General features: G+C 46.4%; 1 protein-coding gene across 1 annotated transcript in view; it reads right to left on the bottom strand.

Annotated features, from left to right (window-relative positions):
- eif2ak3 (eukaryotic translation initiation factor 2-alpha kinase 3) overlaps positions 1-3801 on the bottom strand; it is an 81361-nt gene extending 77560 nt beyond the window's left edge. Inside the window, exon 1 of the mRNA XM_045212891.1 lies at positions 3095-3801. Within this exon, the coding sequence (XP_045068826.1) occupies positions 3095-3414 (320 nt within the window). The 5' untranslated portion in view covers positions 3415-3801. The remainder of the gene's footprint in view (positions 1-3094) is intronic.
- Positions 3802-18471: the final 14670 nt, after the last annotated feature.

The raw sequence follows: 18471 nt of genomic DNA, 5'->3' as shown, positions 1-18471 counted from the left end.
ACCAGCAATGCACCCCCACACCATCACACCTCCTCCTCCATGCTTCACGGTGGGAACCACACATGCGGAGATCATCCGTTCACCCACTCCGCGTCTCACAAAGACACGGCGGTTGGAACCAAGAATCTCAAATTTGGACTCCAGACCAAAGGATAATGTCCATTGCTCGTGTTTCTTGGCCCAAGCAGGTCTCTTCTTCGTATTGGTGTCCTTTAGTAGTGGTTTCTTTGCAGCAATTCAACCATGAAGGCCTGATTCACACAGTCTCCTCTGAACAGTTGATGTTGAGATGTGTCTGTGACTTCAACTCTGTGAAGCATTTATTTGGGCTGCAATTTCTGAGGCTGGTAACGCTAATTAACTTATCCTCTGCAGCAGAGGTAACTCTGGGTCTTCCATTCCTGTAGCGGTCATCATGAGAGCCAGTTTCATCATAGCGCTTGATTATTTTTGCGACTGCACTTGAAGAAACTTTCAAAGTTCTTGAAATGTTCCGTATTGACTGACCTTCATGTCTTAAAGTAATGATGGACTGTCATTTCGCTTTGCTTATTTTAGCTGTTCTTGCCATAATATGGACCTGGTCTTTTACCAAATAGGGCTATCTTCACAACACAACTGATTGGCTCAAACGCATTAAGAAGGAAATACATTTCACAAATTAACTTTTAAGAAGGCACACCTGTTAATTGAAATGCATTCCAGGTGAATACCTCATGAAGCTAGTTGAGAGATGCCAAGAGTGTGCAAAGCTGTCATCAAGGAAAAGGGTGGCTATTTGAACAATCTAAAATCTCAAATATATTTTGTTTAACACTTGTTTGGTTACTACATGATTCCATATGTGTTATTTCATAGTTTTGATGTCTTCACTATTATTCTACAAAGTAGAAAATAGTAAAAATAAAGAAAAACCCTTGAATGAGCAGGTGTGTCCAAACTTTTGACTGGTACTGTATATATACATAAAATGGTGTGTATAGCCAGTATGTGAATAGAAAAGGTGTGTGCAGCAGTAGTTATATAGGATGAACCATGACTAGAATACAGTATATACATATAAAGTGGGTAAACAGTATGGAAACATTATCAATAAAAGCTGTTTTTAGTCAATATAATAAGTTATCATCAACTGCATGTGCCAAACAGTTATTTTATACCCTCATATCTGAGGATGTCTTTTTACAACAACATCTAAAAAAAAAAAATGTTTCAAATGAGCTGGTTCTGAAAGATTCCTCAGACAGAGCAACTCCTTCACTGACAGACTGGCTGGCCAGAGGATGCCAGCTCTTTCTCCAAGTTAGGTATTGTAATGTTGCTGTCCCACTGTAGCTATCTACTCTAACGGGATATTACGGTGTCAAAGTATCGGACTGAACCTGTGCTGACATATGTGGTCCTCTGTAGCTCAATTGGTAGAGCATGGCGCTTGTAACGCCAGGGTAGTGGGTTCGATCCCCGGGACCACCCATACGTAAAAATGTATGCGCACATGACTGTAAGTCGCTTTGGATAAAAGCGTCTGCTAAATGCCATATTATTATTATTATTATTATTATTATGAACTCTTTATGACAGCAAAGAACGTAATTAATTAGAAATTCTACAAAGTAAACATCTAGGAATTCCATTGCTTCCTGCTCTCCAAAAAGCAGCCATAATGTGATGCTCTCTAGTTTAGTTTCAGGCTGGGCTGGGCCGTGTTCACTGATGCAGCTCTCTAGTTTAGTTTCAGGCTGGGCTGGGCCGTGTTCACTGATGCAGCTCTCTGCTACAGAACTGTGCTCAGCACACTTTCATGTTCAGTTCTAAACTTGTGCTTTGGTCATACTTCCAAAACAGGTCTAAATAGAAAAGTCCAAGGGATTTACAATGATCTATGTGTTGTTTTTGACCTAGTGGACATCCGCAGGTGGATTTGGTCGAAAACAATACATAGATAATTGTAAATCCCTTGTACTAGGTCAATTTATTTAGACCTTTTTTGGAAGTACATACCGGGCGGGATGGCAGTAAATGATGACAGTTGCTCAGCGGAACTCCATATTTGGTGAGAAAGCTAACAAAGGTATTTTGTCATAATGCTTGCAGAGCTGTCTAATGGGACAGTGTATGGTTCAAGCTATACTTTAACCAAAGAACTGTCCATACTGCAAAGTGTCTGTCGCTTCCCACTGGGCACAGATGTCAGTTCAATGTCTAATAATAATAATAATAATAAGCCATTTAGCAGACACTTTTATCCAAAGCGACTTACAGTCATGTGTTCATACATTTTGACGTATGGGTGGTGCCGGGGATCGAACCCACTACCCTGGCGTTACAAGTGCCATGCTCTACCAATTGAGCTACAGAGGACCGTCTAGTTTTGATTAGATTTGGTTGAGTTGTCCACTAACATGCATTCAACGTGAAACCAACAAAACATTTCCCCGTGTCATAGGATTTAGGTTAAAAGTTGGGTGAAAAAAAACGAAATGCCCTTTTTGCAAATCCAATTAGTTTTCCACGTTGATTCAACGTCATCACATAGATTTGGGGGGTTGAAATTACGTGGAAACAACGTGATTCAAGCAGTTTTTCCCCAGTGGGTTGTCAGATTGGTCCGGGAGCCAGCCAGATGCGCTTTATGATGGAAGAGGTTCGGAAAACCGGAACCCTGACACTTTGGGGATGATGACAGCTCTAGCGCTGTTGCTGCACTCAGCAAAACTACCAGACGCAAAGCAACAAATCACTTGACTTTCAAAGAAATTAGCCACATAAACGTTGTGTGTGATCACTATTAAGTGATCATAGTTAGGAGAGCAAATGTACCAAAGTTTACTGAGAACGAGCTCACCTATTACATCCAACAAACAAACAAAGAAAGTTGGAGTAAAGAGCTGTTTACATTGTTTGCATACCAATGTGACCCCCCTTCTCTCAAACTGTGAGCAGGCGACCATTGTAACAGAACGAGACAATAACACAGCTGTCTGAGTTGACGAACCACGTTCTTGGAAAATCTTTCCGGTTTCAACAGTTTGCCAGTTGCAGTGGTCTCACCACAACCCCCTATAAGTTGTTTAGTACCAAACAAGCTGCTCACCGTGTGGGTTTGATGTTGCCGTTACTTTCTCCGTACGGCTCCTCGCCCTCCCCGGTCGCCCCGCTCTCATCATCATGATCCTCCACGGTCACGTCCCCGATAACAACCGGAACAGGACCGCCGATACTTTCCAAGCCCCGTTCCACCAAGAGCCCTTCGGTTCCATCTTCCCCGGCTGTGTGTGACCCCAGTGCGGCTGCGGGTTGGTGCTCTCTCCCGGCGGCTAAGCTTAGAGTCGGACAAGTCCCAGTCAGAGCCCTCAACAACAACATGAGCACTAGGGATATGCTCACGTTCCCAAAGTGAAACTCCCTTTCCATTTGTAACACTGGCACATCAGTACATAGACCATTTACATGCCAAGCCGAGTAAAAGTAAAAAATATTTTTTTTCTCGCAGAGTAGGTTATGTACAGGTGAATGTAGATAAGAGCTGTTGTTTCTTCGAAGTCCTTTCCTTCGTTAGGTAAACAAACAGCCGTTAAGGCACCATACTGTTGTTCCCTTCTAGCTGACAGAAGACTGGCCTTAGTAACCCTAACTCCCTCCCCGTCTCCACACTGCGATAGGACGGAGAAGTGGCGACTAAAGAGAGAATGGCAAACATAAAAAGCCGATTGAACACCTGCGCCATCAATTTGTACAACTCGAGTACTAAGCAGAGCCCGATTGCACGACACCTTTGTCGCTCAAAAAACATTTCCGTGGTCCGGGCCGGCCCCCCCAAACACTGAACCTGATTGGACAAGCGTCCATCCGTCAAATCACTGTAGGTTCTACGCATGCGCCGTCACGGCCGCCACAAGGGGAAAGCACACGGTGACGTCAGCAGGTCTCTAGTGGCGTGTCCTGTGGTTAAAAACATAATTGGTTAAAATAGTAATCGCTGGACCAATAAAAATGCTCTGTGAAGCCAGGAGAAAAGATATTGGTTGGTTTACACGACCGCGAAAGATAGCCAGGTTCCCAATTGGATATGTCCAGCTGTCAATCACAGCCGTTGCTACGGTGGCATTTAAGTAGGCGGATTAGAAAGCAGTGGAACGGGGACGAGATGGAAAGATCAACGTGGCCACGCTTTAGCGCTAGGTTTCCTCTTCCGGTTCTATCACGAGTTACCGCAGTCAGTGTTCTCAACTCTTCAAGGTGATCAGAGAGGAAGAGGCGAAGCGAGAGGTTTTACTCAGCCCAAAATCTGTCCACGAAAATAAACCTTCGAAGTTAGGAATTTTTGTATGGAGGTCATTAAGCAGGTTTCCATTGACTCATGTTTATTCAACAAAAGCAATGTGTAATGGAAACGGCAGATATAGAATACATTTTCTAAAGATCGACAAAATGTGTATAATTTGACAGGAGTGGATTTTTCTTTTGTCAAACTTTGAGACAAATGATGATGGAAACGGTGTTTTTCAAATAAATTATGATTGCCGAATATTTTTTGAAGGTAGGCGGGGTACGTGATGTCATCATATAACTATAAGCTCCCCTCCACATTTAATTCTAAATGCCTACCGCATAATACATTTTTTTCAACTATAAAAATAATGTTTATTTGATGGACAAGGATTGTCCTGACTTTCAAGAACGCCTGAATTGCTTCGCCTTGCTTTTCTAGTTGGCTGGCAAGTTTCACCATCCAATTATTTCAGATATACAGGAGTAGAGTTTCACTATAGCACGGACCGTGGCGATATGTTGGCACATGAGAATGACTAGAATATGTTAAATATTAGACAATTATTGCATTCTATCCATGCTGGCTTTCACGGGCTACCTGAGACATGAAACCAATAGGTGGGAGGGCATGTCGCCAATTTATTATTGCGCAATTTGCCTAAATAGGTAATGGAAACACTTCAACCACTACATTCTTGACACTGTAGGTTTTAGAGTTGTAATTTTTATTTTTTTAGGTGTGATGTCATTACGTCCAGCTGTTTTTATTGACACAAGATAGACGCGCCAACTCCGTCTGGACCTCTTCACACAGCTCTTCGGAATAAGGTGCGGAGCACCGGCTCATTCCATCCGCTGGAGGCTGCCAGGGTCCTGAAGGTGAGGGCGTACTCTGCAGCGGTCTGGGCACCCTGTCGGAGTTGGAGTAGTCGCTCACCTCCCTCTCGGCCCTCTGGTGGATGATCGAAGACCGCCATGAACAGAGCCATGAACCATAGGAACCCAGCTCCTCCTCTCCTCTCTCCCAGACGGCCGTAGCCCACTCCAAAAGCCTGTCTGGTCAGCAGGGAAATGACCGTGGCAACCTTGAACCTCTCGGTGGTGGGGGCTCCTGTCTGATGGGCGAAATAGAGAGAGCACTGGAGTAGGAAGCCACAGGAATTCGATGGAGTCCCGTCATAATTGTCCGGGGGGGAACAATAGGGCGGACTGGGGGACGGGGCTGGGGGACGGGCTGGGGGACGGGCTGGGGGACGGGCTGGGGGACGGGCTGGGGGACGGGGCTGGGGGACGGACTGGGGACGGACTGGGGGACGGGCTGGGGGACGGGCTGGGGGTGGGCTGGGGACTGACTGGGGGATGGGCTGGGGGACGGACTGGGGGACGGGCTGGGGGATGGGCTGGGGGTGGGCTGGGGGACGGACTGGGGGATGGGCTGGGGGACGGACTGGGGGACGGGCTGGGGACTGACTGGGGATGGACTGGGGGTTGGGCTGGGGGACTGGCTGGGGACTGACTGGGGATGGACTGGGGGTTGGGCTGGGGGACGGACTGGGGGACTGGCTGGGGGACGGGCTGGGGGACGGGCTGGGGGACTGGCTGGGGGACGGGCTGGGGGATGGGCTGCAGGATGGGCTGGGGGACTGGGCTGGGGGACGGGCTGGGGGACGGGCTGTGGGATGGGCTGGGGGACGGGCTTGCTGGGACGACTCGTGGTAGAGGATCCTCCGCTAGTTGGAGATGAATCCTCTCAGGTGTTGTCGAGGTGGTGGAGAACGTGGAGGACCTTATCCATTACCGTACCCAGTTGAGCTAGCTGCTTGTGGTGTTGACGGAGTAGGTGTTCCTGTTCGTCGACCATCTGGGAGATATCCTTAACTTCTGCTGCTTCTATATTTTGAAGGCAGTATTCTGTAACGAATGCAAAGGGAGTCAGGAAGCAGGTGAAGAAGGTGAGTTTAATAATAAGAACAATGAAGATAATCCAAACAGGAGTAGCGTACTGAACGTAAACAAAACCAATACTGCCTGATGACTGAGGCTACTGAGGGCTAAATAAAGGGAGAGTAATCAAGGTGATGATGAGGTCCAGGTGTGCGTAATGAGGGTTGCCAGGTGTGCATAATGATGGTTGCCAGGTGTGCGTAATGAGGGTTGCCAGGTGTGCGTAATGAGGGTTGCCAGGTGTGCGTAATGAGGGTTGCCAGGTGTGCGTAATGAGGGTTGCCAGGTGTGCGTAACGATGGGGAGCAGGTGTGCGTAATGAGGGTTGCCAGGTGTGCGTAATGAGGGTTGCCAGGTGTGCGTAATGTGGGTTGCCAGGTGTGCGTAATGAGGGTTGCCAGGTGTGCGTAATGAGGGTTGCCAGGTGTGCGTAATGAGGGTTGCCAGGTGTGCGTAATGAGGGTTGCCAGGTGTGCGTAATGAGGGTTGCCAGGTGTGCGTAATGAGGGTTGCCAGGTGTGCGTAATGAGGGTTGCCAGGTGTGCGTAATGAGGGTTGCCAGGTGTGCGTAATGATGGTTGCCAGGTGTGCGTAATGAGGGTTGCCAGGTGTGCGTAATGAGGGTTGCCAGGACCGGTAGTTAGTAGACCGGCGACATCGAAAAGGTCAAGGGGTCTGAATACTTTACGGATGCACTGTATGTATGCAATGGGATGTACAGTAATTATGGACAGTGGTGGATATAATATTTAGGATATCTGTAGAATATGTAGGATAGAATAGTATATTTAAGTGATAATCCCCAAAACGCTGGTGCTTGGAGGATATACAGTGAGGGAAAAAAGTATTTGATTCCCTGCTGATTTTGTAGGTTTGCCCACTGACAAAGAAATGATCAGTCTATAATTTTAATGGTAGGTTTATTTGAACAGTGAGAGACAGAATAACAAGAAAAAAATCCAGAAAAACGCATGTCAAAAATGTTATAAATTGATTTGCATTTTAATGAGGGAAATAAGTATTTGACCCCCTCTCAATCAGAAAGAATTCTGGCTCCCAGGTGTCTTTTATACAGATAACAAGCTGAGATTAGGAGCACACTCTTAAAGGGAGTGCTCCTAATCTCAGTTTGTTACCTGTATAAAAGACACCTGTCCACAGAAGCAATCAATCAATCAGATTCCAAACTCTCCACCATGGCCAAGACCAAAGAGCTCTCCAAGGATGTCAGGGACAAGATTGTAGACCTACACAAGGCTGGAATGGGCTACAAGACCATCACCAAACAGTTGGTGCAATTATTCGCAAATGGAAGAAACACAAAATAACTGTCAATCTCCCTCGGCCTGGGGCTCCATGCAAGATCTCACCTCATGGAGTTGCAATAATCATGAGAACGGTGAGGAATCAGCCCAGAACTACACGGGAGGATCTTGTCAATGATCTCAAGGCAGCTGGGACCATAGTCACCAAGAAAACAATTGGTAACACACTACGCCATGAAGGACTGAAATCCTGCAGCGCCCGCAAGGTCCCCCTGCTCAAGAAAGCACATATACAGGCCCGTCTGATGTTTGCCAATGAACATCTGAATGATTCAGAGGAGAACTGGGTAAAAGTGTTGTGGTCAGATGAGACCAAAATCGAGCTCTTTGGCATCAACTCAACTCGCCGTGTTTGGAGGAGGAGGAATGCTGCCTATGACCCCAAGAACACCATTCCCACCGTCAAACATGGAGGTGGAAACATTATGCTTTGGGGGTGTTTTTCTGCTAAGGGGACAGGACAACTTCACCGCATCAAAGGGACGATGGACGGGGTCATGTACCGTCAAATCTTGGGTGAGAACCTCCTTCCCTCAGCCAGGGCATTGGAATTGGGTCGTGGTTGGGTATTCCAGCATGACAATGACCCAAAACACACGGCCAAGGCAACAAAGGAGTGGCTCAAGAAGAAGCACATTAAGGTCCTGGAGTGGCCTAGCCAGTCTCCAGACCTTAATCCCATAGAAAATCTGTGGAGGGAGCTGAAGGTTCGAGTTGCCAAACGTCAGCCTCGAAACCTTAATGACTTGGAGAAGATCTGCAAAGAGGAGTGGGACAAAATCCTTCCTGAGATGTGTACAAACCTGGTGGCCAACTACAAGAAATGGCTGACCTCTGTGATTGCCAACAAGGGTTTTGCCACCAAGTACTAAGTCATGTTTTGCAGAGGGGTCAAATACTTATTTCCCTCATTAAAATGCAAATCAATTTATAACATTTTTGACTTGCGTTTTTCTGGATTTTTTTGTTGTTATTCTGTCTCTCACTGTTCAAATAAACCTACCATTAAAATTATAGACTGATCATGTCTTTGTCAGTGGGCAAACTTACAAAATCAGCAGGGGATCAAACACTTTTTTCCCTCACTGTATTGGCACAGGTGTTTTCAGGCCCGAGACGAAGTCAAGGGCCGGTAAACTGTGCCAATATATCCTCCAAACACCGGGTTTGAGGACATTATCACTTTTATACAATGGGTTAACAACATATTCAAATAATGATTGACATATTTTCATTAAAAACATTACTTTGATGCATTTATTCATACTATTTCATCCTTCCACAAGATATAGTCCCGAGACAAATCTAGGGTTGCTACCCAAGCCGGCTGGTCGTTCGTTCTATCGGTTCGGTTGCCAGACACGTCGTTCAGTCTTTTTTATCTGTATCTATTGACGCAACCTAGTCATTAGTTCTAAATGTTCCATTGCCGTACTGGCTGGCAACGTTCTTATCCCTTGCTTGCTAGCTAGCCAACTACGGCTAACTTACAGTCACGTAAAACAGTACAGCCAGAATAACAGTAAAGTAGCTGCATTTGCATTTGTTTAAGCTGTTTTCTAGTGACATTTATTTAGATACATCCAGAACAATGAGCTAATGATACGCGATTTCGCCTGGCATAGCAAATGTGCTCTCGTTAGGACACTGTTGTTCAGAGGAGCTAGCCAACAACACAGCTAACACAATCACTTCAAACGGAAGCTGGAAAGACGGCAAACTAGTTGCATTTCGTTTAGTTTCCCTGTTTTCTATTGACATTTCTTTGTATATATCCATAAAAATTATGCCAGATGATTCATGATTTCGACTGGCTGAGAAAAGCTGTTTGCCTGTCTGTTTGCCTGTCTGTCTGTCTGTCTGTTTGCCTGTCTGTCTGTCTGTCTGCCTGTCTGCCTGTCTGTCTGTCTGTCTGTCTGCCTGTCTGCCTGTCTGTCTGCCTGTCTGCCTGTCTGCCTGTCTGTCTGCCTGTCTGCCTGTCTGCCTGTCTGCCTGTCTGTCTGTCTGCCTGCCTGCCTGTCTGTCTGTCTGTCTGTCTGTCTGCCTGTCTGTCTGCCTGCCTGCCTGTCTGTCTGTCTGTCTGTCTGTCTGTCTCGTCCCGACTCCCGACATGTTCAGATGTCATTACTATGGGACAGCTGGAGATAGAATTTAAATATTGAAACAATGTTGCAAATGTCAGAGAGACAGATAGCAAGGTTTATACAAATCTCCGCTGTTGAAAATCAAATACTAGTCTAAAAGAAATGGGAGATAATGTCTAGAGTCTTTTTATAGTGGAGATCAAGTTTATAAATTGCCTGGCTGGGCTGATGAGACAGTGGATTGAGCAGTGAGATGGTGGTAACTTGTGGAATAGACACCGGCTGGAATGTGGTTTTAACCAATCAGCATCCAGGATTAGACCCACCCGTTGTATAAAGAAAGCTAAACGAGCAACCACTCAAACTGAAATTGTCAAGGGGTATGAATACTTTCTGAAGGCTCTGTATATGTGATGGGCTGTAGAGACATTATGGACAGTATGTGGATATAATATTTAGTATATCTGAAGAATACGTGGATAGAATAGAATAGATACAGCAATAGTTAAATAGGATGGACTGGACTGCAATACAGTATATACATATGAGATGGGTAAAACAGTATGGAAACATTATTACAGTGACCAGTGTTCCATTATTACAGTGACCAGTGTTCCATTATTACAGTGACCAGTGTTCCATGTCTATGTATATAGGGCAGCAGCCTCTAAGGTGCAGGGTTGAGTAACCGGGTGGTAGCCGGCAAGTGACAGTGACTAAGTTCAGGGCAGGGTACTGGGTGGTAGCCGGCTAGTGACTAAGTTCAGGGCAGGGTACTGGGTGGAGGCCGGCTAGTGATGGCTATTTAACAGTCTGGTGGCCTTGAGATAGAAGCTGTTTTTCAGTCTGTTGGTTCCAGCTTTGATGCACCTGTACTGACCTCGCCTTCTGGATGATAGCGGGGTGAACAGGCCATGGCAGGTTGATGTCCTTGATGATCTTTTTGGCCTTCCTGTGACACCGGGTGCTGTAGATGTCCTGGAGGGCAGGCAGTGTGTCCCCGGTGATGTGTTGGGCAGACCGCACCACCCTCTGGAGAGCCCTGTGGTTGCGGGTGGTGAGTTGCCAAACCAGCCGTTGATACAGCCCGACAGGATGCTCTCAATGGTGCATCTGTAAAAGTTTGTGAGGGTCTTAGGGGCCAAGCCAAATTTCTTCAGCCTCCTGAGGTTGAAGAGGAGCTGTTGCGCTGTCTGTGTGGGTGGAACATTTCAGATGGTCAGTGATGTGTACGCAGAGGAACTTGAAGCTTTTCACCTTCTCCACTGCGGTCCCGTCGATGTGGATAGGGGGGTACTCCCTCTGCTGTTTCCTGAAGTCCACGATCATCTCCTTTGTTTTGTTGACGTTGAGTGAGAGGTTATTTTCCTGTCACCACTCCGCCTGGGCCCTCACCTCCTCCCTGTAGGCTGTCTCGTCATTGTTGGTAATCAGACCTACTACTGTTGTGTCATCTGCAAACTTGATGATTGAGTTAGAGGCGTGCGTGGCCACGCAGTCATGGGTGAACAGGGAGTACAGGAGGGGGCTGAGCACGCACCGCGTAGCAATGATAGGAGAGGCCATGTGAGGATATGACAGAGCCAAGTGACTTGGTGTATAGCGAGAACTGAGCCCTGGGGGACACCAGTGGTGAGAGCACGTGGTGCGGAGACAGCTTCTCGCCACGCCACTTGGTAGGAGCGACCGGTCAGGTAGGATGCAATCCAAGAGTGAGCCGCGCCGGAGATGCCCAGCTCGGAGAGGGTGGAGAGGAGGATCTGATGCTTCACAGTGTCAAAGGCAGCAGACAGGTCTAGAAGGACAAGAGCAGAGGAGAGAGAGTTAGCTTTAGCAGTGCGGAGAGCCTCTGTGACACAGAGAAGAGCAGTCTCAGTTGAATGACCAGTCTTGAAACCTGACTGGTTTGGATCAAGAAGGTAATTCTGAGAGAGATAGCAAGAGAGTTGGCTAAAGACGGCACGCTCAATAGTTTTGGAGAGAAAAGAAAGAAGGGATACTGGTCTGTAGTTGTTGACATCAGAGGGATCGAGTGTTGGTTTTTTGAGAAGGGGTGCAACTCTCGCTCTCTTGAAGACGGAAGGGACATAGCCAGCGGTCAAGGATGAGTTGATCAGCGAGGTGAGGTAAGGTAAGGGAGAAGGTCACCGGAGATGGTCTGGAGAAGAGAGGAGGGGATAGGGTCAAGCGGGCAGGTTGTTGGGCGGCCTGCCATCACAAGTCGCAAGATTTTATCTGGAGAGAGAGGGGAGAAAGAAGTCAAAGCATAGGGTAGGGCAGTGTGAGCAGGACCAGCAGTGTCATTTGACTTAACAAACGAGGATCGGATGTCGTCAACCTTCTTTTTCAAAATGGTTGACGAAGTCATCCACAGAGAGGGGGGGATTCAGCAGGGAGGAGAATGTGGCAAAAGAGCTTCCTAGGGTTAGAGGCGGATGCTTGGAATTTAGAGTGGTAGAAAGTGGCCTTAGCAGCAGAAACAGATGAAGAAAATGTAGAGAGGAGGGAGTGAAAAGATGCCAGGTCTGCAGGGAGTCTAGTTTTCTTCCATTTCCGCTCAGCTGCCCGGAGCTCTGTTCTGTGAGCTCGCAATGAGCCAAACTTACCCGACGCCAAGCTCAATGGCAAACTTCAGATGGGCCTGTATATGCCTGTATATAGATACCAACTCAGATCTTCAGGCTCTGATCAGACCCTACACCCAAACGAGGGCACTACGTTCATCCACCTCTGGCCTGTTAGCCCCCCTACCGCTACAGAAGCACAGTTCCCGCTCAGCTCAGTCAAAGCTATTCGCTGCTCTGGCACCCCAATGGTGGAACAAGCTCCCCCACGACGCCAGGACAGCAGAGTCACTGACCACCTTCCGGAGACACTTGAAACCCTACCCTAGTAATCCTTCTACCCCCCCCCCACACAAAAAAAAAGAAAAGTGGTTGTCCCACTGGCTATCATAAGTTGAATACACCAATTTGTAAGTCGCTCTGGATAAGAGCGTCTGATAAATGACGTAAATGTAAATGTATTCCTCTTGTCCAGACGGGAAAGGGCAGTGTGATGCCGATTGCATCGTCTGTGGATCTAGTGGGGCGGTAAGCAAATTGAAGTGGGTCTAGGGTGTAAGGTGGAGGTGATATGATCCTTAACTAGCCTCTCAAAGCATTTCATGATGACAGAAGTGAGTGCTACGGGGCGATAGTCATTTAGTTCAGAGACCATTGCTTTCTTGGGGACAGGAACAACGGTGGACGTGGGGACAGCAGACTGGGATAGGGAGAGATTGAATATGTCCGTAAACACCCCCAGCCAGCTGGTCTGCGCATTCTTTAAGGACGCAGCTAGGGATGTCGTCTGGGCCGGCAGCCTTGCGAGGGTTAACAAACTTAGATGTCTTACTCACGTCAGCCAAGGAGAACGAGAGACCACAGTCCTCGGGAGCGGCCCGCGTCGGCGGCACTGTGTTATCCTCAAAGGGGGCGAAGAAGGTGTTTAGCTTGTTCGGGAGCAAGACGTCGGTGTCCGCGATGTGGCTGGTTTTCCCTTTGTAATCTTTGATTGTCTGGAGTCCCTGCCACATACGTCTCATGTCTGAGCCGTTGAATTGAGACTCCACTTTGTCTCTGTACTGATGTTTTGCCTGTTTGATTGCCTTACAGGGGGCATAACTGTACTATTTGTATTCAACCATATTCCTAGTCACCTTTCCGTGGTTAAATGTGGTGGTTCGCGCTTTCAGTTTTGCACGAATGCTGCCATCTATCCACGTTTTTGGTTTGGGTAGGTTTTAATAGTCACAGTGGGAAAAACATCCCCTATACTCTTCCCGATGAACTCAGTCACCGTGTCAGTATATACGTCAATGTTTTTCTCAGAGGCTACCCAGAACATATTCCAGTCACCGTGTCAGTATATACGTCAATGTTTTTCTCAGAGGCTACCCAGAACATATTCCAGTCCACGTGATCAAAACAATCTTAAATCATGGATTCCGATTGGTCAGACCAGCATTGAAAATACCTTTGCACGGCTACTTCTTGTTTGAGTTTCTGCCTATAGGAAGGGAGGAGCAGAATGGAGTCGTGATCTGATTTGCCTAAGGGGCCCGGTCAGGGGAGGGCCTTGTAGCCATCCCAGAAGGGAGCATAACAATAGTCGAGATTTTTTGAAGCGCGAGTACTACAGGCAATGTGTTTATATACTTCGGTAGCGTTTTCCTCAGATTTGCTTTGTTAAAGTCCCCATCTACAATAAATGCGGCCTCAGGATATGCGGTTTCCAGTTTGCACAAAGTCCAGTGTATTTCCTTGAGGGCCGTCGTGGTATCGGTTTGAGGGGAAATATACACGGCTGTGATGATAACCGAAGAGAATTCTCTTGGGAGGTAATACAGTCAGCATTTGATTGTGAGGTATTCTAGGTCGGGTGAACAAAAGGACTTGAGTTCCCGTACGTTACCACAATCACAGCATGAGTAGTTAATCATGAAACATACACCTCCACTTTTCTTCTTCCCAGAGAGTTCTTTATTGCTGTCTGCGCGATGTACTGAGAACCCAGCTGGCTGTATGGACGGGGACAGTATATCAGGAGAGAGCCATGATTCCGTGAAACAGAGTATGTTACAGTCCCTGATGTCTCTCTGGAAGGAGATCCTCACCCTGAGCTTGTCTACTTTATTATCCAGGGACTGAACATTAGCGCGTAATATACTCGGAAGAGGTGGATGGCACGCCTCCTGAGTCGGACTAGAAGTCCACTCTGAATACCTCTTCTCCGCCGGCGGCATCTTGGAGCAGCCTCTGGTATGAGTTCAATTGCCTTGGGGGATGCGAGCAAAGGATCCAATTCGGGAAAGTCTTATTTCTGGTCAGAATGCTGGTGAGTTACCGTCGCTCTGATATCCAAAAGTTATTTCAGGCTGTATGTAATAACACAAAAAAAAACGTTCTGGGCTAATAATGTAAGAATTAACAAAAAAATTATAATAATACAGCAAAGTTGCTTAGGAGCTGGAAACATGCCATGTCTATCGGCACCATCTGATATTTGACAGGGAGGGTAGCAGTTGTTCTGGGGTCATATCGTTCCACTGAACCTACCCTGAAGATGGTTCCTTAGAAGATCCTCCCCTGTGAGCTCTCGGGACAGAGGGTTGTAGTCTTCGGCCGGGTACAGGTCTTCCACTGACTGCACGTGGTTCGGGCACGGTTAGCTTCCTCTACTCGCATTCCACATCCATACAGCTTATATTGTGAACCGCAAAAATAGCCAATGCAGCCGTATGGCTATACTTATGAGCTCCACGGAGGCATTCACATGTAGTAGAGAGAATCCCCTGGTCACCTATAAAGACCTGCCAAGAGGAAGGATGTTACAGTGCATTCGGAAAGTATTCAGACCCCTTCTTTTTCCACATTTTGTTATTTTACAGCCTTATTCTAAAATGGATTAAAAAATTAAATATCCTCATCAATCTACACACAATACCCCATAATGACAAAGTGAAAACAGGTTTTTAGACATTTCTGCACATTTATTAAAAATAAAAACAGAAATACCTTGTTTACATAAGTATTCAGACCCTTTGCTATGAGACTTGAAATTGAGCTCAGGTGCATCCTGTTTCCATTGATCATCCTTGAGATGTTTCTACAACTTGATCCACCTGTGGTAAATTCAATTGGTTGTACATGATTTGGAAAGCACAGACCTGTCTATATAAGGTCCCACAGTTGACAGTGCATGTCAGAGCAAAAACCAAGCCATGAGGTCAAAGGAATTGTCCGTAGAGTTCCGAGACAGGATTGTGTCGAGGCAAAGATCTGGGGAAGTGTACCAAAACATTTCTGCAGCATTGAAGGTCCCCAAGAACACAGTGGCCTCCATCATTCTTAAATGGAAGAAGTTTGGAACCACCAAGACTTCCTAGAGCTGGCCGCCCGGCCAAACTGAGAAATCGGGGGAGAAGGGCCTTGGTCAGGGAGGTGACCAAGAACCCGATGGTCACTCTGACAGAGCTCCAGAGTTCCTCTGTGGAGATGGGAGAACCTTCCAGAAGGACAACCATCTCTGCAGCACTCCACCAATCAGGCCTTTATGGTAGAGTGGCCAGACGGAAGCCGCTCCTCAGTAAAAGGCACATGACAGCCCGCTTGGAGTTTGCCAAAGGCACCTAAAGGACTCAGACCATGAGAAACAAGATTCTCTGGTCTGATGAAACCAAGATTGAACTCTTTGGCCTGAATGCATCACGTCTGGAGGAAACCTTGCCCCATCCCTACGGTGAAGCATGGTGGTGGCAGCATCATGCTGTGGGGATGTTTTTCAGCGGCAGGGACTGGGAGACTAGTCAGAATCGAGGAAAAGATGAACGCAGCAAAGTAAAGAGAGATCCTTGATGAAAACCTGCTCCAGAGCACTCAGGACCTCAGACTGGGGCGAAGGTTCACCTTCCAACAGGACAATGACCCTAAGCACACAGCCAAGACAATGCAGGAGTGGCTTCGGGACAAGTCTCTGAATGTCCTTGAGTGGTCCAGCCAGAGCCCGGACTTGAACTCAATCGAACATCTCTGGAGAGACCTGAAAATAGCTGTGCAGCGACGCTCCCCATCCAACCTGACAGAGCTTGAGAGGAACTGCAGAGAAGAATGGGAGAAACTTCCCAAATAAAGGTGTGCCAAGTTTGTAGCATCATACCCAAGAAGACTCAAGGCTGTAATTGCTTCCAGCGGTGCTTCAACAAAGTACTGAGTAAAGGGTCTGAATACTTATGTAAATGTGATATTTCCGTTTTTTATTTTCTTTAAACTGGTTTTGCTTTGTCATTATGGGGTATTATGTGTAGATTGATGAGGGGGGAAAAAACTATTTAATCAATTTTAGATTAAGGCTGTAACGTAACAAAATGTGGAAAAAGTCAAAGGATCTGAATACTTTCCGAATGCACTGTAAATGCTACATGCCTTTCAATGCATGACTTTGAACAAGTTGAAATGCATTTGTTGTAAGAAATGTGTTATATAAATAAAGTTTTATTTGATTGATGACATTACAGCTATAGAATATTTAATAAACTGTAGTCTTCACATGAGGACAAGTGCTGTTTTTCCATAAACTTTACGTTTATAACTTGGGATTTTATCACTTGACGTATCAATCATATAGTGGGAAGGATCCTATAAATCAAGACTGTGTGAATGCATGTACCACTCTGAATAAATAAATACTGTGCCTTTGAAGATTTGTCTCTGGTCATGAAACTCCAATACAGGCTGGATGTCTAAAAGTCTATTCTGAATGTCAATAGATTTTTAGATTCATTCTCATCAATGACAACATTCTAGAACTGAGTTATCACTCATCTAAGTCTGGTATCCGGGGTAATCTGGTTATTGATTATATCATTGATTAAGTGGCTCTTTCCTTGTAGAATGTTGACAGCTTTATAGAACACATTGTATTGCTAAGATGCTCAAACTTAACTTAACAGCTACACTCACCGACACAGGATAAACTGGATCCCTCACGCTGGCCCTGACCATAGCTACACTCACCGACACAGGATAAACTGGATCCCTCACGCTGGCCCTGACCATAGCTACACTCACCGACACAGGATAAACTGGATCCCTCACGCTGGCCCTGACCAAACCGGTAAGTTGCCCCTCACTGTAGCTGCACTTCTCCACATGGCCAGACTTCTAGAGGTCTTCTCTCCTTTTAATGATCTGATGCTCATCCTTGAAGAATGCCATAAGGACACCAAAGTCGCCATTCTGTACAAACAATTATCCAGGCTAAGTAAAACAAAATGATTATTTGATCTACTGCTCTGCTAACTAGCTAGCTAAAGTGTAGTCAGTGGCTAGCTAAAACTGAGAAAGGGGACATTTTATTAAATTAATTTCAATACAGCACATGGATTCATCATGGATTGGGCAGAAGGTCTCTGATCCCGCTGGTGAAGGGTAGCTGACAGTGTCGACTAGAGATGACCTGTAGGAGCTTCCTGCAGGAATTCGTAGTCTTGCTGAGGTCTTCTCTGTTGCTAATTAGCATTTATACTTTTTGAGAGTAAATTGAGGTGAATATATTGATAAAACTCACCTTGGTCGAGAGAGAATTACACAGTGATCAAAACGTCACACCAAGGTAAGTCTACACCAAACACATACTTAGGTTGAACTGTTTGTAAAATTCACTTTGTGAAAAATGAATGGTGAAAAAACGATTGGAACCATTTCCGTGTTTGCCTGCTAGGTTTTCTGGGTATTATGACACAGCCACTGTGCCGGACTATGACAAATGCATTTTATTTTGTACAGTTATCAAAGAAAACATTAACATAAAAAAGAGAACAGCTAAATCGATTAGTTACCGGAGTGTAACTCCAGTTCTATGAGTGGAGCGGAGCCCCATAGGGGAGCTCTGCTCCTAGTGGTTTACCCTCTGCCCTAGGGCAGAACAGCCTGAAGCTAATTTATGCACACACCTGCAGCCAATGGGAGCACAGGTGCCCCTATAAGAAGGGACCCGTTCCCTCAATCTGCCTCCCGATACTTTTTCTTCAGCGAGACTAGAGAGGGTCGGCAGGGCCTTAAGTCCTATGGGGCTCCGCTCCACTCATAGAACTGGAGTTACACTCCGGTAACTAATCGTTCTATATCGTGGAGCTCCGCCCCATAGGGGAGCTCTGCTCCTAGTGGTTTAAGGCGGAGCGTAACGCTCCAAAATGTACTCCCTGCCGAGCCTAACACTTCCCATTTAAGCCTAGCAATGGCCGCAACCAATTCCCGCAGTACTGCAACAAAAAAAACCTCCGGTCGTCACAATATACCGCGTCA

This window comes from Coregonus clupeaformis, unplaced genomic scaffold (genome assembly GCF_020615455.1).
Source record: "Coregonus clupeaformis isolate EN_2021a unplaced genomic scaffold, ASM2061545v1 scaf0060, whole genome shotgun sequence".
NCBI classification, from domain to species: domain Eukaryota; kingdom Metazoa; phylum Chordata; class Actinopteri; order Salmoniformes; family Salmonidae; genus Coregonus; species Coregonus clupeaformis.
The sequence above is the reverse complement of the archived record's forward strand: the minus strand, read 5'-3'. Positions and strand labels throughout refer to the sequence as shown.